We start from the raw sequence: 24472 nt of genomic DNA on the forward strand, positions 1-24472 counted from the left end.
AAATAAACTAAAAATGATAAGAGAAAATTATTTAACTCGCTATGACTTATCAATTAATGAAAAACAATAATCTGAATTTTCTTTTTAATAATATCAAAAGTACAATATCAGGCTTCTGTTAGGTAGTAAGACTCACTGAAGAGACATGAACTTCCTAACGCTATATAAATTTCTCCTTTCATATAAAGGCGACTTACTGATAACTCCATAGAACATGTATTTCTTCATAAAAGACAATTTTTTCTACGTGTACGATAATCACCGGAGTAGTACGATAATACTTGTTAACATACGGGAGCACCACACCAGCACCCTCGGTTCAGGCTCAGGATCAAGGCAGATGGTAAACAGTGGTCAGCTGGTCAGGCCTGGCAACAGTCGGTCACGTGGCAGCACTCCAGCTACCCACACACACAGGTCAGTCCCGTGCTCATATAAGACGCCACACATACACACAAGCACGCACACGCACTCAAAGGCAGGCAAAGGTGAATAGGTATGTTAGAGAGCAAGGGCTGATGACACGCAAACGCATACATGGTACACAGTGACTTAAACATACACAGAAAGGATAAAAAAGTGCTTTGTTTTATGTACACGAGGATTTCTTGTATATAGATTGGCGTACATAGGGTTTTTATTTGTGCACGTATAGTATGCTCACCGAAATGCTTAATTAACCACAACTTATAAAAATTAAAATGTTATTGAATTACTGTTAATACATAGACCATAACCACAATTGATACAAAGTTATAGGGAATAAGTTACCAGTTAATACATTGGTCAGTTGTAAGCGTGAGTAACTGCCTGAGTGACTGTTGGGTACATCTAGATATACCTCTGCCCTCACCAGTTTGTTGCTTCTCAAGGTTATGAGTCATTTATTTAGTCAGGCCACCATGTGAGAGTGGAATTATCTCTTTTTCCTAACATTCATCAGATAATAGTGAAGTAATGCTTATATTTTGATCTGAGGGCTTGGTCAAGTTATGTTAGGTTAGAATTAATTTGTTTCTAATTTCATTGTGTAGATCCCAATTTAAAAAGCTTTCTTATTTTGCTTAGAAATAAGTGGTGCTTGAAGTTATCATGTTCTTAATAATTTGTTCTTTTCTTGCAATATTTAAGAGTGGAATAATCTCATAACTCACTCATTCATTCTTTTTCTTGTAATATGTAAGAGTGGAATCCTGTTGTGTCTTATGTATTTATTCTTTTCTTGCAGAATTCAAGTAAGGTCTTTTCTCTAATGTATTTGTTCTTTTGCAGTATTTAAGAGTAAAATCATCTCTTATTCCTTCACTCATTATTTTCCTGCATTATTTAAGTGGAATTACCTCATCTCTTATGTAGCTCTTCCTTCCTTGCAGTATTTAAGTAAAATCTTCACTTTCATGTATTTATTCTTTGAATGCAGTATTTAAGAGTGAAATCATCTATTATTTCATTCTTTCCCTGCAACTCTCAAGACCAAGAGTAACTGAAAGAATCATTATTATTTCTTTCACTGTCCCTTATCTTCCCTTATGAGTTTGAATGGCCTATTAACTACAATCCCATTATCTTGAACTCGAAACCAAATCATCATTATCATCATTTCATTCAGTGCTCCTAATTTTTCTCAAAGGTTTAAATGGCTTACTTTTTAGTTCTGGTACTGAAAGCTTGAAATCAAAACCCTGATACCCACTAACATCCCCTCAGCTGTGATGGACAAACTTGAAGAGGAGTCACTGTTGGACCAAGAGGATTTCCTTGTTGGGAGAAACCAGCAGGGGCAGAATGAGGCCAGAGTGGAACCTGTGAGGGAAGCAGTGGAGGAGGAGACACAGGAGGAGGAGGAGGAGAATGGTGTGGAGGAGAACATCAGTGGGGCGGTCGCAATATCCCAGGGGAGTGGACCCCAGCGAATACCGTCTTTGCACACATCAGCCTCCTTTCCTCGATTTACTGGGGAGCGCACACCCCTCCTCCGCCCCTCTCCCTCCTTCGTAGGGTGAGTTATGGACCCTTCTTTCCTCCAGCTGTGTGTTAATTATAAACCAAGCCGCATAGAATGAATGTAAATAATTATCAGATAGCAGAATATACACTGATAAGAGTATGGGTGATAATAATGAGCCGCATAAGGATCTGATATCTTGTTATCTTATTTAGCTTGATAATCTATTTGGCAGACAATGTGTATGTGTGTAGTGATTTCCATGTGTGGGATTTTAGTAATGTGTGTGATGTGTAATAATATATAGTTTTGTAAATTATATCTGCTTAATATTTATTCATATGTAAGAGGGATTATGGCCAAGGGCTGTTAGAGGGCAGAGAAAGGCCCACTGATGTTGATTAGTTAACCAAGAAATCTCTCTAAATTACCACAAAGAAAGGTGATAACTTAAACCCTATAATGCCAGCACTGTTAGCTATTATAAGACGGCAAAAAGGGCCCACTGATATTTCTTACCCTCAGTGAGTTTGATTAGTTAAGCAAGAAAGATCTCTTGTAACTTACTACAAAAGAGGTGGTGATCTGAGCAGGATATTGTAAGATGCAGGCAGCCAGTCTCCTCACAACACACTGACCATCCCTTATATTTCAGGCTGTATGGCACTTCCTGGACCACCCGTGTAGGCCCGTCTCCATACACAGCTGATAACAAACCAAAAAGGTGACACTAGTTCAAGTGTACGAGATTACCACTGACTGTAGTACAAGGTGACATTAGTTCATATGTATACGAGATTACCAAGCTCAAGAACTGACTTTATTACAAGATGACACAAGTTTGTCTCCATACACAGATGATTGACCAAAAAGGTGACACTAGTTTATGTATACAAGATTACTATGCTCCTGAACTGACTTAAATACAAGGTGACACTAGTTCATGTATAAGATTACTATACACAGAGCTAAGTTCCCTACAACATTATTCATGCTGTATATTAGTGTTAGTGCTGTGAGTTTCCTACAAGGGGGCACTAGTTCATGTACCTTTAGAAGATTCTGCAGAACTAGACTTTCCTGCAAGGTTAATCACAGTTTGTTAGCTAGAACTGGTACTGTTACAATATTTTTTTTTTTTATGCAAGAGGGGGTTCTAGCTTAAGTCAACAAAAAGGCTATAAAAAAGGTGCAGTGAAGGTGCCAGTCCCTAAAGAATGTAGTCAAATGGTTTATCAAAAAAAAGGCTTGATGGAGACACCAGTGGCCAGAGTGTTATCAAAAGGAGTATCAAAAATTTGAGAATCATCATGAAACTTACCCAAGCCTCCTTCCTGTGCTGTGTGTAAACATATCACTGCCCCTCAGACGACCCTTCCATCATGCCGTGGCCACCAGCGAGTCTGCCCGCCGCACTCAGCCTCCGCCAGACTCCACCAGTGGGGATGCTCACCTCTACAACCGCTACAGATACTACTCCCGCCTGCGTGCTGATGTACACCCCAGCGAACAGGCTCTGGTCAGTATATGGTACCAAAACATTGCAAAATAGATGTAGATATGTACAAACATACATACAGTAGAAAAAGTACCAATATATGCTAAATTATAGATATTACTACCAGAAATCATGTGTGTTTTTGCTGTTTTTCATATCAGTGTTTAGTTCTTTGTTGTTGATACATAATACTACCAGAAATTACTTTTTTTTCCCATTTTTTTTTTCCCTGTGTGTGTTCTATTCTCTGCAGTTGAAATCTATACTGCCAGAAGTTGCTGTTTTTCCCTATTTTTTCTATGGGCATTCTAGTTTTCGTTGTGTCCCAGAATGCACTAGAAAACACTGTGATATAAGGCTACCAGAAATTACATATTTTTTTCTATTATTTGTTTTAATTATTCTCTGTCACATCCCAAAGACTACAAGAAATTATGTGTATTTCATCGTATTTTAGAATGAGTGTTCTATTCTTCTTTGTCACATCCTGGAATGCACAATTTTTTTTCCTATTTTTTACCAGTGGGTGTTCTATTCCATTTCCATATTCCAGGTGATTCCAGACCACATTGTGCCTCGGGAGCTGTTCCTGCCGTACATTCCTGGCCATGTTCCTGATGCAGATGGCAAGCAGGCCTCTCACATCACCATGTTAGTATGAGTGGTGACTGTAATAGTTGTAGTAGCAGTAGTTGTTGTAGAAGTGGTGTATCTATCTATCTATCTATCCCACATGAGGTTGCCCAGATTAACTTTCCCCTTGTTTCTTGCCCATCACAGCATTGCCATCTGGAACACCATGATGGGCACCTCCCTCATGACGATGCCGTGGGCATTTGGACAAGCTGGGTTCATTGGCGGTATTGTCATCATGCTGGCGATGGCTGGCATTGCCCTCTACACTGCCACTCGCCTCCTCACTCTTCAAAAGACCATGGGTAAGATGCTTATTGATGAGTCTCGTCTTGTGCTGAACATTGCCAAGCCAAATCATTCTCTTCACAATACAAGTCTTGCTGTAAAAATGTGTGTGTGTGTGTTAGAGGTATGGCCAAGGGCTATAAAAAAGGCAGGGAAAAAATACAAACATATACCAAAGCTATCTCTTATAAAGGGGAATGGTTAAGACAAGGCATACAACTTTCTGAGTGTTTGTAAATAACTTATAAGTGAATTTCAGACACCTGTAATGTAGTGGGGACTAAAGGAAGGGACTGGACAATTAGTAGTGTGTCTTCCAAAGTGTTTAGCTTGTACTGAGTTCTTTCTGAGTATTTTTAAATAAGTTATAAGTGAATTTCAAACACCTATAATGTAGTGGGGGCTGAAGGATGGGGCTAGACTATCAGTGGTATCATCCTTAGCATCTGGCTTATACTAGGGTGTCCAAATATGCTCAAATGTGCCCAAACTTGCAGGTCTGGAGGGGCCATCACTGGAGCTAAGTCAGGTGTGCCAACAGCTGTTGGGAGGTATGCTGGGGCGCATCACCGAGGGCCTCAGTGTGACCTTCTCTGTGCTGACACTGGTTGGGGCACAGGTTGTTTACTGGGTCCTCATGTCCAACTTCCTCTACAACACTGGAGAAATTATCTATGGTGAATTTTGTTGCGTTGTGTTGTGTTTCCTTTCTTTGTGCTGTTCATTCATTTTTTATTATTTCCATTCGTTTTGAGCCTCACATTTTGCTGTTCATACATTCATTCTCACTTTTTTGCTGTTCATTCATTCATTCATTCTTCATTATTTTCTTTTATTGTGAGTTGTTTGCATAATCTTTTTGTGTCTTGTTCCTGCTTCTTATCTTTATTTAATCTGCCTTATCTCTGTGTGCATTTCATCTTTTCATTCCTTCTTCATTATTTCCATTTTATGTGGATTGTTTTATGCATTTCCTTTTTGTGTCATGTTCCTACTCCATTATTTCACCTTGTTTTTATCTTGCTCCTTACATCCATCAGATTCATCATTTGTTTACATTCTCTCTTTGTGTCTAGTGTTCCTGCTCTGTATCTTGTTTTATTTAATCTGCCTTATATCTTTCTATCTTCACCCTTGCTAAGACCCACCACTCCTTCACAGACACTTGACTTATGTCTTCTTTCTACCTTCCATCCTTGCTCAGACCCACCACTCCCTCACAGATGCTTGTATTGTGTCTTATTCCTGCCTACCATCCATGCTTAGATACACTGTTTCCCTATAGATGCTTTCTATTTCCCATCCTTGCTCAGACTCAACACTCCCCCACAGATGCTGTACATGGTGAAATTCATGATAACTCCAGCCAACTACTTTGTCCTCCAAATGTCACTGCTCGCGATGACACTGTACACCAGCAGCCAGATGCAACAGGCTTCCATAGATGGTGGCAGCAAGACTTAACTGTGCCTTTGTACCTCATTGTGCCTTTCATCTTCCTCCTCAACCTGCGTGATGCCAAAATCTTCACTTACTTCAACTCCCTTGGTGAGTGGGAAAGGTCATTGTAGTATAATTGTATTTTTTTCAAAGACCACAGAGGTGCTTATTCAGATCATCACCTATTTTAGCTCTCTCATGGTGAATGGTAGAGGTCATCATGATATTCTTGTCTTTGTACACCAGTTGATTGTGTTTTGAAAGTTTTCTTTTCTCATTAGGACTTTTCACAGGTTACACAGATCATTTATATCACTTATTCCAACTCCCTTGGTGACTGAGAAAGGGTATTTTAATATTCTTGGCCTGGAGTATCTGGGATTATATTTTGAATGTTTTGTTCTCTCATTAGGACTGTTTTCAAAGGCCACACAGAAATGATTATTCAGATCCTCATGTGCCTTTTTTTGTTAATGTAGAATCCTTGGTATTACTCAAATCACGAAAAGCCTCGGTCACTTCCACCAGAGCCTGTTAGGGTAGTCAAAACACATCAAAACAGGGAGGCAATCTTCTTTTTTTTTTTCCCTCATGTTTACTCAGTGTCCTGTTGCTTGTAGAGTAAATACAGTAATGAGTATTCTCTCTGCACTTGCAGGGGCTGTCTCAGTAATGGTGATGTACCTGTTTGTCATTGTCAAAGCTGCTGGCTGGGGTATCAATATTGACTTTACTGACCCCACTGACCCCTTGTATGTCCCTCTTTTTAAGGTAAGGCTGTGCTCTGTGTGTATGTGTGTGATAGTTGTTGACTTTAATGATGACCTGTGATCCCTTGTATGTCTCTCTCTTTAAGATAAGACTGTGTTGCTTGTCTGTGTTTTTGTCTGTGTATGTGTGTGTTGTCACTTTTACTGATTGCCCCGCCCTGTGATCCCTTGTATGTATCTCTCTTTAATAAGATTGTGGTACTTGTCTGTGTGTGTGCATTGTTTACCAGAAACTGTCAGTAACTGGAAGCTGTACTTTGGATATCCCTGTATAAATTCCAGTTGAGTTATGAGTCTCTCTTGCTGCTTGTCTGTGTGTGAGTTATCTACTAGAAACTGTCTGAAACTGGTAGTTGTACATTGGATGTCTCTTCATAAACTCCAGTGGGTTTGTGACAGTCTCTTTTTCTCATTGTTTGTCTGTCAGCAAGTGGAAGCTTTTTCTCACTGCTTGTCTGTCAGCAAGTGGAAGCTGTGCATTGATATCCTTGTATAATCTCCAGTAGGGTTGTGACAATATCTTTCTCTCTTGCTCTCTTGCAGAACTCCTTCATGTGTCTGACGGGAACACTCTCTCTAGCTTACTTCATCCACAACTGTGTTGTCACCATCATGCAGGGAAATAGACACCAGGAGAATAATGTAAGTCTTGACTCTTTCATACTGGAAATTGCATTGATTCTCAGTTTGTTTTTAATTTACAGTATTTCTGATGCTTTACTGATATATATTTGACTTTTCTAAGCATTCTTTTTCTGAAACAGTCTATATTGATGTATTTTCACATTATTTTTTGCAAGAATATAAAATTTGAGTGTAGCACAAGCCTCTATAGAACTGTTCTGATTTTTCTCGTCTTCCAGGTGAGAGATTTGACAATATCATATTTCCTGGTGGCGGCGACGTACATTCCAATTGGCGTCCTGTTCTACACCACCTTCCCACTCCCCAAGTTCTGTGTGGTGGATGTGAGTTTTGGTGAACTGATTCTAAATTAAGTCATTCAATTACATGATCGAGTTATCTTCTTCTCTTCCTTATAACTGACTATTACTTTCTTCATCTGTCAGTCTTTCAATTAGCAAGTTAGTCAGTTAATCATTTGACCGAGTTATCTCCTTATTACTGACCTCACATCTATCACGTAATTAAAGGTAAGGCAATCAGTAATTGTTAATTGGTAAGCTGATCAGTCACTCAGTCAGTCAGATTATTTAATGATCTTCTTCTCTCTTAGAACTCACCTCCATTACTTCCTTTATCAATAAATCAATGGCAAGCAAATCATAAATCAGTAAACTAATCAATCATTTTCTATTTCCCCCCTCAGAACTTCCTGGACAACTTCCCCCCACATGATGTCGTGCTGGCGGTGGTTCGTGGGTTCCTCTTCTTCCAGATCCTCACGGTGTACCCGCTGCTCTCCTTCTTCATCCGTAACCAGCTCTTCACCTACTTCCTTGGGGCAGGGCATGAATTCCGGCTATGGCGTGTGGTGCTACTCAATGTTGTGTTGGTCACCATGTCTGTGCTGGTGGCTATTCTTTTCCCCAGTATTGGCTTCATCATCAGGTGGGTCTGTGCTGAACTCATCTGGGAGTGCTGTGCTCATATGTGTGAAATAACTAAATTTTTTTTCTTGTTTATACTTTTGTCACCTTCAGTTTCCTATTTTTATATATGAAGTACTGCAAACATGATTTTTTTTTCTGTCTAGTCTCTTTTTTCATATTGACTTTAATTTTTGATATATGAAGCATATCTGGTTTGCTTCAGATGGTGTAGCAAGGATTTCTATTTGGTTTGGGAACATTACTTTCCTGTGTGATAAATTATGATATTTTTTAAGCCATTTGTCACCTCAGTTGCTTTTTTGATACATTAAATAAATCAGGTTTGCTTGCTTGCTTGAAAAATGAAAATATTTATATGGTAATACATCACTAATTCTGTTTTTGCATTCTGGTTTTCAGGAAGGAAGAAACAGAATTCCTGTTAGTTCCCCTTTTAATTCTATCTTTTCATCCTCAGGTGGGTTGGTGCCATAGCAGGGCTGGCGTACATCTTCATTCTGCCGTGCCTCACTTACATGGTGGCTTTGTACACCAAGAACAGACTCAGCACGCCTCAGATCATCCTACACTCCACCATCATCATTATTGGCATTGGTAACTTTGTGTCGCAGTTCTTCACAGAGTAACCATCTCCTCTGGGCTTGTCAGTCTCTGTGTCAGTCTTTCTTTAGGAACCAACTTGCTCAATTTTTATTCCATTTAGTGTTGCTGCCTTGCGACTTCTTAGGTGCATCTTTGAGGGGGTCTGACTGTCTGCCAAGGAGGTTTAGGTCAGGTGTGCTTGTGTCTCCTTCAAGTTTTGCATCAGAACTTATTGGTAAAGAAATAGAATACACAAATAGCTTAAAAAATCTTCCCAGAAACAGAGAATGAAATGGTTACAATTCTTTGAGATGATCAGTGAAAAAATACACTCAAAACTGATTTTGTAAGATAACACTTCCCTTTCGTAACCATTTGCATTTGCAAATAATAGAATTTCTCACCCCACCAAAAAAATATAAAAGATAAACTCAAGATATACTCAAAACCTTGTGATATAACACCTGTCTTTCCTAACCATTTGCACTCACCGCAAATTATAGAATTTCTCACCTTAATAAAAGTAAGATGTGCTGAAGTGAGGAATTTCAAAAGGTACAGTTCAGGCCAGAAATTGTCACAAATTATTAACTTTCATTCACCAGACTACAACATTTCCTTCTTCTTTACTACTGGACTCATTCCCGTTAAATTTACATCGTCACTTCTGTCCTGAACGGAATGGTCAGTCTGCCACCAGTAGGTAATGGCAGACTGAAGGTGCTCAAGTCATGACAATTAAATGCTCTACACAGTAACATCCAGATCCTGTGGGTTCTGATGCTTCTGTGTATTGAATATGGTTGGAAGTGTGTGCTTAGAATTGTGAATGTGATTTTATTGGTCTTTTTATTATTTTTTCCCAGCTGTTCCACCACACAGTTAGAGATTACCTGGAAATGTATATATTTAGAGATTAATTGTGATATGGTTGATGTTTTTACATATATATTTTTTTCTTTTAACTGTTGCACAAAGTATTCCAGTGTATGTAGGAAAATAACAGAATTTTAAAATGTATGACTTGTGAGAAACAATGTTCATTAGGGAAATTTTTGTGTTTGTGTGATTTTGATGTTTTATTGGCATTTTTATGGTATTTCATGACTTCTTTTATCATTATTTGGATTTATGTCTTCTTGTTATTCTGTCTTTCTGAATCTGAGGTCAGTCTTTTGTTTATTATTATAGAAAGTGAGGTGAGTTTTTTTTGTGTTTTATCACCATTGATGGTAAGCGTTCAGTATTTTGACCAGAACCTGTGATGGCCGTCTCAAACAATGAAAAGTCTATCTATATATTTCACAGCATCCCACACTTTCCAGTATCTATAATTATATAGAGTAATGATACCTTTTCTTTGATACATTTTTTCTCTTTTCTCTCTATCCATAAAACTCTAAACATGAGAGATGCATTCCGAAATCTGTCACAATGTTGTATTCAGTACTTAAAAACTCCTTCCCTTATTTTGTATAAAGTGTGAAAACAGTAGTGGAAGTCCCAGCTACTACCTAATATGAAAATTATTATTTTATAGGTGTCCTTTTTAGCAGTGTGAGAAAGTGTACTTATTTTTTTTCTTACTAAATTCCACTCTCTCTTTTACAAATCTGAGAGAATATTAATATACACTAAACTCTTCATCTAGGTATTGGTAGAGCCTGAAAAGTTTGGTGTACTTAGTTTTTTTTCTCAGTTCCGTCCACTCTGCTTCCACCATTTTGAGAGAATATTATTCTCTCCCTAAATTCTTAACTGAGCATTAGTGGAATCTGAAAAGTTTGGTGTACCTAGTTTTTTTCTCTCCAAGTTCTATCCATTCTGCTTCTATTACTTTGAGAAAACAGTAATACACACTAGGCATTGATGGAGTTTGATAACTTTGGCAGCAGACCTCACTGTGTTTACTCACTTTCTTTCTGCCACTCTAAAGGAAAAGAAATATACTTTTAACCCTTCTAGTAGTACAGCATTAGTTTAATTTTATTTGAATATCATTAGATCATTCTTTGAAATTAGGAGTTTTCACAATCAGTTAAAACCATCTACAGTTACTTATCCCTTTACAATTCTTACATAAAGGAGAGATAGGAATTTACTTTAGGACCGAATGGTCTAAACTTGAACTGTGCCTTAGTGGAGTATAAAAATCTAGAATATGGAACTTAAAGAAATCATAAGTAAACATTCTCACACCACTACAAAGAACTCATCAAACGAGTCAACATGTAACCTTGGATCTTCAGTTTCTATTAGTCTCAGTGGATAAACTAAAAATAAAACACCTGGCATTAGTTAATTAGTGCCAGTAATGTTCTTGTGCAGTGTATATCAAGGCACCTTACCTGTGTCTTGGTGAGCTGTGCAGTGTTGGAGCCTCTAGTCAGTGCTATGTTTGGCTGCCCCTCTGTTGGTTGGCCTCTTCCAGCTTTTGGGGGGAAGGAAAAGTTCTCCATCAGTAACTCAGTTCCTCAAATGCTGGTGTGAGGGGAAAGATTTTGGTGTTGTTGGCCATTTGTTTAATGTTCTGATTCGGGTTTTTGTTAGTGATTGTTGAGTTTGATTGTTTATGAGTGCTGGAGGTTGGAATAAGTAGTGTAATAAGAATTGTGGAGTAATATTAAGGAGAGAGAGAGAGAGAGAGAGAGAGAGAGAGAGAGAGAGAGAGAGAGAGAGAGAGAGAATGTGTTTACCTATTTCTAATATTATGAGACTAAGTCAAGTTTGTAACATCCCGCCTTTAAACACTGAATTGTGATATCAGTGTGTGTGTGTGTGTGTTTGTGTGAGAGGAGAGAGAGCTTCACTAGTATCTAAACAGTACCAGACTTCAGATAAGAACAGAACACAAGGAAAGCCGCAAGAAGCCAGTAGGCCTAGATAGTTATACAGCTGCCAGATTTTGATACAGAAGACTCACTACTGAAGTGGATTTCCTTTACTGATAGGGAAATCCTCACGATTAGGAAGAAACTGCCTCATGTATTACTAAAGCCCATTACTGAGGACGTTTTGAACATTCCTTACTTGGGGATCTTGTGTGAAGTTTCTGTGAGTTGCTTGATTATTTTTCTTAGTTCTGTTATGTGTTTAGTGTTGTCAGTGATGGAGGGTGCAAGGCAAGATTATTCCTTACTTGTGGGACCTTGTGTGAAGTTTGCTTGTTAGTTTTCCTTGGTTCTAGCTCAGTGTTGAAGAGTGTGAGGTCTGTGAGTCTGTTGTTTTCTATTCTACAGGGAAGCCAAGAGGACAGGATGTTACATGGAAAGGATATTAACTGTGTATATAACTGTATTCTCAGCTTCTGGGAAAAAATTAGATTATATTTTCAGTAGTGTGTGTATGTATTTTAGCAAGGAAAAAGATCTTATGTATGTACGTAGATAGAGGTCTATTTATGTACTCAGTTGTAATGTGTATATACTTTGACATGTCTATTCTTTATTTTTATTTTTATTTTTTTTTATTATTTAAGAGTCCTTCACTTCCTGTTTCTGTCCTTCCTTTTCATTATCTTTCTATTTCATTGTCTATTTACTCTCTTTTTTCCCTAATAATTTAAGTTTCCTTCATAACTTCTTGATTCTGTCTTTGTCTTTTATTATCTTTCCATCTCTTTACCTCTCTCTCTTACTTTCTGATCCTATCCTTCTCTTTCACTATCTTTCTCTCTGATTATCTATCTCTCTTTCTTTCTAATTCTTTCCTTCTCTTTCATTATATTTCCATCTGTCAATCTGGCTCTCTTACTTCCTGATCCTGTCCTTATCTTTCATTATCCCTCCATCAATTTACTGTTATCCATTTACTTCATCTCTCACACATTCATTACTTAGGTTGTCAGTGCAATTCTCTCACATCTTAGTGGGAGAGTGGTTGTTAATTTGCACTACCACTGACTGCAATGATTGGGTGGGAAAAAAAACATTCTCTAATACTAATCTTCTTTCAAAAAACCACACTTGTAATTCCTCACCCAACAAATGCTTTTGTAAATTCCTTTCTTCTCCCTTTTTACATATTACTGAAAGCTACTGAGTGTTTTTTGTTTAACAAATGTGTACCAAATATTTCCTTTCCATTTTATTTTTTTATGACTTGCTGAAGATACATGTTATTTTTCTATCAAGGATGAACCACATATTCCACTGAAGTATATATATTTTTAATGTTTTTTTATTTTTTTATTCTGAGTTATTTGTCTTATGTCAGAATTATTAAGCCATTCTTTCTGATCTTACTGTGCAACTCCCTTTTGTCCTCTCAACACACACACACACACACACACACACACACACACACACACACACACACACACACACACACACACACACACACACACACACACACACACACACACACACACACACACACACACAAATAAACAGACAGAATGTGCACACACACACACATACACACACACTTTAGTTGAATGAATAGTCTTTTTAAAACTCCAAAATACTCTAAGTATTAATATTCATCTCATTGATCTATAGCATAAAGTATTAGAAATTTAAATCTCAGTATATATTATAAAGTATTAAAGGTTGATCTTAACTGTGTATAACTTGAATATATATATATATATATATATATATATATATATATATATATATATATATATATATATATATATATATATATATATATATATATATATATATATATATATATATATATATATATTATAAAACTATTGATAAGATGATAAGTGTGTCTATTTAGTTGAGTAATTTGTATGATTCTGTCCTCTTTTCTCTTGTATCCAGTCCTCTGCTCTCCCTCTCCCCTTCCTCTCCCTCTCCCATAATGGCCAACATGTTAATTAATCCTTTGACTGCTAAGCCATCTCATCTCATTACACATAGTAGTGAAAATTTAAACAAAAATTTTTAAGGGTGCTACTGACAGCAAAAGGAGTGATGGTGTCTTTCAAAACTCTTAATGCTTCTTGTATTTTGGCTCAGTAACCTTTGGCACTCCAGTAAAGAAACACATCACTCTGGCCTCAGCAGTTAAAGGGTTAAGATGGCAAACGTAACACTGATCCTGGATAACTCTGTACTGTGTTGTGAGTGGCTGTCTTGGCAAGGATGACACCCATGTTTTGTTTGAGGTTGTGGTCAGAAGTCAGGTTACCATAGTCACTGTATTTTGTGCCTTTCCATCATCAAAAGTTCTGTGACATGCTGACTGCTTCCTTATAAAACCTGACAGTGTGTGGAAAGCCAAGTAATCTACATTCACTTCCGTATTCTGTGCTTTTCCTTAGTAAAAAATTCTGTGCCATACTGTCTCCTTATAAAATCTGACAGTAAACAGATTAGCAGATTGAAGGAGTAAAGACTGAAGGAGGATGCTTAACACAGTGGAAGTGAATGTGGCATGTTACTGATCAAGACTACATCATCCTCTTACTGTTCTAAACCCTCAGGCTGAAAATAATGTGTTGCAGAATTGCATTCACCAAAGGGCTTTTTAGTTCTGAAGATGTAGTTGTCCAATCTGCTTTTTTAAATTTTTATTTTATTTTATTTATTTATTTTATTTGTATCATTAGTTTATGCAATTCAGTATCTCATTAAGACTGGTTGTTAGTTATATTGATACAAGTGTTCAAATGTTAGTTATTCAGATTGGAAAATATTACTTGTCCTGCAGCTGTTTTCATTTTTCAAGGTTGTATTCATTATCTTAACTCCTTTTACTGTGTCCTTTCTACTGTGTCCTTTGTACTGCCACAAACTGCAATGGAAGTGATGACTATGAGTGAAAATGTCTTGATCTGTTCTTCTCCAGACAAATGTTTCTTGTATATCACTTATCACCATTATTTCCTCCCTTATCTGTCTTCTGTATCTTTTCTGCATCATTTTACTTCCACACCCTCACTGAAATATTCTCAAACTGTCCATCTCTAAGCAAACATTTATATTTCTTTCACAAGTTCCTTTCACTTTTCTCCTAACTAGTATATTCTTTAACACTCCATACAAACACACACATTTATACATTACTTTTGCCAATACACACCCCCCTAGCTTTTTTACAACTATTGACACTCCATACACACACACACACACACTATCTTTAGCACACACATACATCACTCCCTTTCTCTTCACCCAAGTAATTCCCTCCAATAAGTTTTAACACCTTGCTTTCACCTCCTTTACAATACCTCTTACAAATGTGCACTGAAATATTGGGACATTTCCTTCACCAATCATCTCTCATTTCCTGTTTGTCCAAGTCATTCTCCCTAATTAGTTTTCCTTCCTCTTCACACCTGCCCATAATAACAGGTGATAGGCCCCACTCACTCTATAAATCCTGAGTCAACACCTGTCTTTCCTTCCCTAATTAACTTGGGTTTGTGTGTTTTTATTTTATGTGGAACGTAAAGGTATTTATTAGGTTTCCATAAATTTATTCTTCGAGTAAATGGTCTGTTTTTTCTATAGGAAGACCAGTATGTGTTCTGTTTTTCCTGTAATAATACTTCATTACCTCTTCCTCATTAGCTATTTATTCTATCCCAAACACCACAAGATCTTAACTTACAGAATATTGTTACTTCAATAAGTGTCCTGTCTTTCCTGTTATAACTCTCTTCCTTCCTTCCTTCCTTCCTTCCTTCCTTCCTTTGTTTCTTTCTTTCTTTCTCATCAGTTCTATCCCATACACACCACAGAATCTCAGCTTCCAGAGGATTTTTACTTCCATGTGTCCTGTCTTTCCTGTAATAATATTTTACTTCATTTCTTTCTTCTTTCCTTTCTTTCATTCTAATCAGCCACTTATTCTATTCCAAACACAATGGAATCTTAACTTACAGAACATTTAACTTGTATAATTAGTCTTTCATTAAGTTCCCTGTCTTCCCTATATATCCCTCTCTTCAGCTTCATGTTCTGTCATAAATCCTGCAAAATTTTAACTTCCAGCATGTTTCACAGTAAGAGGAAGTGTTCAATCTGTTAATCTGTTACGGGTAGTGTCACTTTGTCCTCTCAGCCCTCCAGTGTTTCCTTCCCTCCTGTCCAAGGATCACTGCAGTACATTGTTACAACCTGTGTCTGGAGGCATCGATATGATATTATTGCATACTACATTGTATCTTGTTTTGCCACAGCTGAATACAGTGTTCATCTGATATGTTACTTTGTATCTAAAACGTACGTATAAAATTCTATGCATCAAGCTTTCTTTGTATTCTTTAAAATTCCTTTTTCTGTATTTTTTTGTGGTGTTTGATGACAGAATTATTGTCTTTTTTCTCTCTTTTTCAGTATTTTTAAGATTCTGGGGGTAGTATTTCATGACTAAATTATACTTTCTTTTATTTTTTTTTCATTATTTGCAGTATTTTTAAGATTCTGTATCAAACTGCCTAACAATATTTTATTCATTGCAGTGTTCTGACAGCTAAACACTATTTTTTTTTCTGATTTATTTTCTAACTTCCAAGCACCATTTCATAATTTGATTTCCTTCTTTTATCTACAATATTTCCAAGATTCTGTATCAAACTGCGTGTCACTCATAACATTTCCTTCCGTACACTGCATACATGCATTTTTTTTTTAATTAATTTTCCTATCAGTGACGGATGGATCAAGATAAGATATTTGTAGTAATCCTTTCTGTGAAGATAAGTGAACTTGGTTACGTCACACTTGCTATGGGTGATGTGGCGTGGGTATTATAACTATATTGTAACAAAATTATGGTTACTATATATATATATATATATATATATATATATATATATATATATATATATATATATATATATATATATATATATATATATATATATATAATTATATATATATATATATATATATATATATATATATATATATATATATATATATATATATATATATATATATATATATATATATATATATATATATATATATATATATATATATATATATATATATATATATATATATATATATATATATATTTTTTTTTTCATCAAACTTCATATCTAATTATTTTGTAGTAGGTTATCTGGTATAAATATAGCATGATACACACACACACATACTCTCTCTCTCTCTCTCTCTCTCTCTCTCTCTCTCTCTCGGGTCAATATTTCACAAGACCAAAAAAGAAAAACTCTTTAAACACCCATTCTCCGATCTTGCAATATCCTCCAACCTATTTAGTTTCAATAACACTAGTTTGCTTTCAACGCCTGCCATTTTATCAAGAGCTCTGTAAGTTATAAGAGGGAAGGCTTTATTGCGTGTACACTATCACTGAGCCTCGCATATCAGCAGAAGCTTAATGATTGGAGATAAGGACGTGAGGAACGCAGCTAGGAGAAGGGGAAGCTGACAGTAGCAAGTTGAGCCTCCTTACTGAACATTTTCGTGTCTACTTCTCCATATAAGTGGTGATTACCGTGGTTTTCAAAAGGATGTTTGCATGGTTCGAAGAAAAGTGGAGGTCCCTGTGGTTTTCAAGTGTTTTCATGATTTGAGTGTGTGTTCTCTTACTGTATTATAGGGTTCTAGTGGATGCTAACTAGTTTTCAAGGGTGTTTTCATGATTTCAATGCTTTTAAAAGATTATGGTGGAAATTACTGTGGTTTTTAGGGGTAATTTTATGAGTCAAAGGATTTAGTGGAGGTTACCGTGGTTTTCAAGGTTGTTTTCATGATTCTAGAGAGAGTTTAACAAAGATTCTATACCGCTAGTACTCGGAAATGAGGTGAAAATTAGAATGTAGATAAGCGAACGCGAAAAAAAAAAAAAATAAAATAAAAAAATGGATTTTGTGTGTGAATATGAATTATCTTATCTTTTATACATTGACAGAAAAAATAAAAGTGTTATTTTGTACTTAAAAATAAGAGGAGGGAAAAAAAGGGAAAAAGAGTTAAAAAGCATTGATATGTTTCTTCATAAAACGTTTTGCGTATTAAAGAATAACAAAATTCAAACCTTTCCCAGCAATGACACGTTAATAATAGGGAAGTGAAGAAACGATAACAGGAAAACAAAGAAAATGTACTGAAAATTGTAAGAAATTTCAGGGAATGAGAAGAAATGTGAGACAAATAGAAGACAGAGAGGAAAATAACACATGTAATAATGATACAGAAAGTGGAAAAAAAAAGAGGAAAATATAAAGAGTTCGTACAGAAAGTCTAGCGAAACTTGCAAGATAAAATAATAAGACGAATAAAGAGAAAATAACATGTAATGATGAAAAAAAAGGCAAAAGAAACGATGACAGAAAAAAAAGATGAATTTGTGAATAAAGCATAGTGAAACAAAAAAAATCATTAAGTGAGAAGAATAAAACGAATAGAGAGAGAGAGAGAGAGAGAGAGAGAGAGAGAGAGAGAGAGAGAGAGAGAGAGAGAGAGAGAGAGAGAGAGAGAGACTTGATGATGACGTAAAGACGCAAAAAGATGACAAATACATAAAAAAAGTTAATTTCCTGCGAGTGATAAGAACAAGACAAACTGATAAAAAATAATAATAAAAAAAACATAACGCACAAACACACACACACACACACTGATAAGGAAGAAAAAAAATATTAGCATACCAATTGACTCTAATGACCATGATACCACTTGATAACATAGACGAGCTGGTACGGGAGACACAAGCTTCCTCCTTCACCACCATCACTGCCACGACTACTGAAGGAGGCGCAGAAAACTTAGACGACCTCCTGCTGTCTCTCGAGGCCTTCCAGGAGGACTGCAGGAAGCGCCTCTCTCACCTGACGGAGAGAAAAGATGCGATGAGGGAACCCGGAGTTGTCACGACAGAAGAAGTAAGGAAGATTAAAAAGGGTAGGTAGATTTTTTTAGTACATTCCGATTTTAAGAGGGAACCCAGAGTTGTCACGACATAAGAGGTAAGGAAGATTAGAAAAAAAAGTAGATTTTTTAAAAGTACATTCCGATTTTAAAAGGCAGCCAAGAGTTGTCACAGTAGAGAAAGACTGTAAGGGAGATTGAAATGCTTGAAATAGTGTTTTTTTTTTTTTTAGATTATAAGGGATCATAAGGGAACCCAAAGTTGTCTCAAAGTGGTAAGGAAGAAAGAAAAGGTAGTTTTTTGGTTATGTTCTGGAATTTTAAGGGAATGAAAGGTCGTCACAGTAAGAAAAGATCGTGAGGAAGATTGTAATGCTTGGGGTAGTCTTTTGAACTGAAGTTATGAAGGAATGGAAAGTTGTCACAGTAGGAAAGGCTATAAGAAAGATAGAAGTGCTTAAGGTAGTGTGTTTGGATGCATTCTGGGATTATAAGGGAATGAAAGGCTGTCGGAGTAAGAAAAGACCGTAAGCAAGATTAAAATGCTTGATGGAACCCTTATATCATAGTATTCGATTATTACACAAGAGAAAACGGCCACAGAAGGAAAAACTGCGAGAAAAGCTGGAATACTTGAGGCAGACTGTTATTTACTTATCTACTAGTATTAGGTTTCCTTACAAGTCCTTCGTAAAAACACAGATATCTAAATTTTCTTTCTTATTCCACAACAGGAGTGTTATACGGATGCAGTGAAGGAAGAAGAGAATGTGGAGAGCGGAAGTGAAAAGGGAGATAAAAGAGAAGAGATAAAGGAAGAAAGGAAGACCGAAGAGGAAGAAGAGGAGGAGGAGGAGGAGGAAGAAGTGAGGATGGCGCTGGAATCACTGAAGGAAGTTTGCAATGACTTATCAACACTAGGAACACCGCAAACAGGTAAGGTATTGTGAAAGAACACAAACAGCAACAGACCTCTTGTCCCTATTGCGAATATTGACTCAGATGTAACTTGGATGACTGGACATAAATCATAATGAATATACGAGGATGAGTGGATCTGATACTAATAATTGAGACTGAATACTATTGCTTAATGTAATAAGTATCTGAGTAAATAAATAAATGAGCTTTTAGAATAATATACGTGAATAAATAATTAATATATATATATATATATATATATATATATATATATATATATATATATATATATATATATATATATATATATATATATATATATATATATATATATATATATATATATATATATATATATATATATATATTTTTTTTATTTATTTACTCCTTTACTTCTCAGAAGGACGATCAGTCAGACCCAAAATAAATAAAAGCAGGATAAAGTCAATAGATTTTCAACTCTCCAATCAATCAAGTAAGTAGTATTAGTATTAGTATTAGTATTAATAGTATCTAACACCTAGTTAAAAGAAAAAAAAAAAGAAAGGAAGGAAAGAATACGTAAACGTAGCTCCTTCTGGCTCTTTTTTTACTGATTGTCTTGATCTCTTCTCTTCCTGTTGTCAGTTGCTCTCACTTAAAACTAATATATTCAATTACCAACCCTCTTAATTTGTAGCATTTCACTTTTTGTCGTGTTATAATCTAATATGATAATAAAGGTTTCATTAACCATTCCAATCTTCATCATGGTCTTTTCCTACTATGACCTCCTTTCATTCCCTTATAATTCCAGAATGCATCCAAGCTTCTCGCTGGTTAGTCCCATTTCCTCTCATATCTTGGTATTTTAAGTGATTTTTTTACAATGATTTTACCCTACCACAATTTTGTTATTATTATCATTATTCTAACCTTTCACTGCTCTTTGGCGTATCTTCCCTTAACACGCTGAGACATTATTTCTAGTCTAGTCTCCAAATATTGTACTGGCTGCAAAATCTATTCTTCGCATCCCCTTCTTTCTTATAATACGTGCTAATAAAGATTTCACACATGGCCTTTAGTGTTGTGAATTATTGCAGTGGTAGTGAAAGGGTTAACCTACCAAATCAACTACTTTGAAGATTTTATAGCGACGCCATGACCAGTATGTTGCGGCGTCTAAAGTTTTCAAATCACTCAACCAGTCTTTTCTTCTGCCGTGTAATCCGCATTTCACAGCGCTCTTGTTTGTTTCTTTCTATATAACTCCTCCTCTCAGTCAACCGTCTTTCCCTTCCCCTGCATTTCGTATTTCACAGCGCACTTGTTTGTTTCTTTCTATATAACTCTTCCCCTAAGTCAACCTAAGTCCCTTCCTGTGTAATTCGCATTTCACAGCATACTTGTTTGTTTCTTTCTATATAAGTCCTCTCAGTTAACCCGTCTTTCCCTTCCCGTGCATTTCGCATTTCACAGCGCACTTGTTTGTTTCTATATAACTCTTCCCCTAAGTCAACTAGTCTTTTCCCTTCCCGTGTAATTCGCATTTCACAGCGCACCTGTTTGTTTTTATATACGTAACTCTTCTCTCACTTCACCAGGCAGTAGTTTCGGTGCGGGCCAGCAGGTGGAGGAGAAGCCAAGACCAAGGAAAGATTCTGGTTACTCCTTCACTATTGACAACTTGGAGAAGGAGATGAAAAACTTACTGGATATGGTATGTACTTGTATGTATCCTGTGTGTTGTATCTATGTATGTTGTGACGGTGTTATATTGACTCTCTAGCCTCTCGTTCTCTCACCATGACTATGTTCAAAGGCCACGTAGATGATTAGCCGGGTTCTCACGAGTGTTTCTCTTGTTGATAATGTAGAAATGTTGTTAATTTGTCACTAGAACCATAAACACACTCTTAAAAAGACGTGTAGCTTCAGTGGAACTTTTTGAAAGTAGTGAAGTGCGACTCAGAAGTGTTTTAGAATACCGTGCTCTCTCTCTCTCTCTCTCTCTCTCTCTCTCTCTCTCTCTCTCTCTCTCTCTCTCTCTCTCTCTCTCTCTCTCTCGTATTTATCTTTTATTGGTAACGATTTCATATATTTTTGTTTATTTCTTCTGGGTATTCTTTTAAACTCGTTATCTATGTGTGTTCTTGTCTAATTAATTTTGTTATTTACTATTGGTTTATTTTTATTTATTTCAGTCAGCGTATTTTTATATATTAGTATTGGCTTATTTCAATTACTTATGAATTTCTTTTATTTAATTCGTGTGTATTTATTACTTTGTCTATTATTTAATGTTTCCTGTTGACATTTTATATTTCTTTGGCAAGAGTCGTGTTTTTATTAAAGTTTTCCCTTTAAGTACATTTTCTGTCACTTTCTCGGTTCTCAGCAAGAGTGCGACTCAAAGCAACGTGTTTTATATGAGTATTAACTAACTTATTTACTAACTATTCCATAATTTGGTTCTTGCAGCTGTCTCCTTGTTTGCTAATGACTGTATCTTTCAATTTACATTCATGCCTTTTCTTTTCATATTTTTTTCTTTTTATATGACCCGTTTTTTTTTTTTTTTTATGTATAGTTTATTTCTTACTACTGTCTTTGTTTACTAATAATTGTATCCTGTTTACATTCATGTCTTTTCTCTTCTCTTTTCAGTTTCTCACGAAGGATCCATCGAGTAGTGACGATGTTGATGGTACTATCGATATTACTGCTGCTTCTGCTGCTGCTACTACGCCAGCATGTCCTCGCTCCCCAACAACCACTACTACTAATACTTCATCACCAGTAACCTGCAGCTCTCAAACTACTATTTCTATACCACCACGAACTCCATCTCCAACACCTACCATCACGTCTACTACTACTGTTACACCACCACAAAGTCCACGCTCACCAACGCTTACCATCACGTCAACTACAACTGCTTCACCACCACTAAGTCCACGCTCACTAACGCTTACCATTTCGTCTACTACAACTGCTTCACCACCACTAACTCCACGCTCTCCAACTTCTACTGTTTCTACTATTACACCACTAACCCCACGCTCTCCAGCCAGTATTGCTACTACACCACTAACTCCACGGTCCCCAACCACTCCTACTACTACTCCTACAACTAGAACACCACTATTCCCATCATCAGAGAATCTTGTCTTCACCTACCCTTCATCCCCCACGTCCCTCTCCTCCTTCACCTTCCCTTCACCAGAACCCACAGCCACACTACAACGCAGAGCTAAATCCTTATCGACCCATCATATCTCTTCTCATTCCCCTTCGTTCTCTCCTTCCTATCACGTTCTCTCTCCTCCTCCTTCCTCTCCCAGCGAAAGAAGGGAAGAACACCAACACTTCTTCTCCACGATTAAAGAAGGAATGAGGAATTTTGGACGAAGGAACAGTCTCAGGAAAAAGAAGAAGAAAAAGAGACCAGAAATTGGGGAGCCGCAGGATTTCAGGACCTTGACATCCACTACGAGTATCAAGCCTGATGCTGATCCGTGGAGTAAGGCGGTGGAGAAGTGAACAGTGGATCAATGAGTGAAGTAGAGAAGGATTGAAACACCTTATCTCGATCTCTTTGAGTTTGACAAGCTGTAGAATTTTTTTTTTTGGATTTTTAAGGGTGTTTTCACGATGAAATTGGTAGTCTAACAAAGATTTCACAAGGATTCTGCATCATCAGTGGGAAAAAAGGGTAGAAAATCCATCAAATCATCCTTTATAGAGGATTGGCACACCTCATTTCAACTTCTTTTTGCTTAATAGTGGAAGTTACAAGGAGTTTTAAGCATGTTTTCATTATGGGGGTGATGGTTCAACAAGCATTCTACATCATGAACAGGAAAAACAGCTCGGAGAGAGAAGGACTGAATATCTTATCTCGATCTCTTTGGTTCGGCAGACTATACTGGAAATTACCGGGAGTTTTAAGGGTGTTTTCATGATGGGAGTGAAAGTTTAAAAGGGATTCAGCATCATCAATGGCAAAACTCATAAAAATCCAGCAAATTATATTAGATAGAGGATTGAAACACCTTATCCCGATCTTTTGGCTTAACAGGCTGTAGTGGAAGTTACTGAGAGTTTTAAGGGCGTTTTCATGAAGGGAGTGGTAGTTTAATAAGGTTTCTGCGTCATGAACAGGAAAAACACTCATAAAAAACACAGCTAATCATCTCTGTGGCCTTTGAAAACAGTTCCTATGAGAGCCTGAAGTATTTCAAATTACGAACACAAGGAATACAATAACGTTACAGAATTAGAAACTATAAAATGATAGGTTACAAGGAAATACAGCACCGTATGTACATATATATACTCGTAGAATTGAAGTACAAAATATTATGTAAGATGAAGAAAAGCCACAGTAAAAAAGAAAATAAATGAAGAAATAAGAGAATATAACAGAATTACAAGAAACACTAATTGAGAAAACAAGAGAATGAGCAGCAAAATAAAACGAAGAACAAAGAATAAAGAAAAAAAAAAGAAAGAGAAGAAAGATTAAACAACAGAAAAGAAGAATAGGAGAAGGAGAATGAAGGAGAAACATGGAAACAACATACAAGACGAAAAAAAGAAAAGAAAAAAATAACAACGAAAAAGAAGAGAGAGAAGATAAAAGGACAAATACGAGTATAAGGGTGAAGGAAGGAGAATAAAGACGAGACGAAAGGACAAAATACAAGACGGCAAAACAAAGAGGAGCTTGATAAAGAGAGAAAGAAGCACACACGAGGAAAACGGAGGGAGAGAAAATATGAACACGGGAAATGAGAAAATACAAGACAGAAATAGAAGAGAGAGAGAGGAAGAGAGAAAGAAAAATAAAGGGGGAAGTTAGAAAGTTTAATAAGATAACATGCATGAAATTCAGGAATACAAAACATGTGTAATAATTTACTCTTTCCTCCCTTCCTGTCTTTATTCTATTCCCTTAATTTCTCCCTTCCTTTCTTTCTTTCCTCTTTCCTTCGTTCCTTTCTTCACTCTCTCCTTCCTCCTTTCCTTCGTTCGTT

The 24472-nt window shown here is 36.5% G+C and overlaps 2 protein-coding genes across 8 annotated transcripts; both read left to right on the forward strand.

The window, feature by feature from the left end:
- Positions 1-438: 438 nt before the first annotated feature.
- LOC135109746 (neutral amino acid transporter 9-like) lies at positions 439-15937 on the forward strand. Its single transcript, XM_064021327.1, has 13 exons — positions 439-488; positions 1708-1999; positions 2601-2669; positions 3314-3464; positions 3997-4094; positions 4224-4381; positions 4862-5041; positions 5697-5912; positions 6463-6575; positions 7118-7216; positions 7438-7542; positions 7905-8146; positions 8606-15937. The coding sequence occupies exons 2-13, from the start codon at positions 1713-1715 to the stop codon at positions 8772-8774; spliced, it is 1887 nt and encodes a 628-aa protein (XP_063877397.1). The 5' UTR covers positions 439-488; positions 1708-1712; the 3' UTR covers positions 8775-15937.
- A 1113-nt stretch (positions 15938-17050) lies between these two features.
- LOC135109748 (mucin-2-like) lies at positions 17051-24285 on the forward strand. Of its 7 annotated transcripts, none has more exons than XM_064021336.1 (6): positions 17051-17146; positions 17707-18563; positions 19265-19466; positions 19852-19926; positions 21038-21153; positions 22101-24285. In XM_064021336.1, exons 3-6 carry the CDS (start codon positions 19403-19405, stop codon positions 22974-22976), a joined length of 1131 nt encoding a protein of 376 aa, XP_063877406.1. In that variant the 5' UTR covers positions 17051-17146; positions 17707-18563; positions 19265-19402; the 3' UTR covers positions 22977-24285. The 7 variants fall into 7 exon arrangements, with proteins under 7 accessions (XP_063877406.1, XP_063877407.1, XP_063877400.1 ...); XM_064021337.1 differs by having other exon boundaries at positions 17707-18544; positions 21038-21163; XM_064021330.1 differs by having other exon boundaries at positions 17707-18544.
- The last annotated feature ends 187 nt before the right edge of the window (positions 24286-24472 follow it).

This window comes from Scylla paramamosain, chromosome 19, assembly GCF_035594125.1.
Source record: "Scylla paramamosain isolate STU-SP2022 chromosome 19, ASM3559412v1, whole genome shotgun sequence".
Lineage (NCBI taxonomy): Eukaryota > Metazoa > Arthropoda > Malacostraca > Decapoda > Portunidae > Scylla > Scylla paramamosain.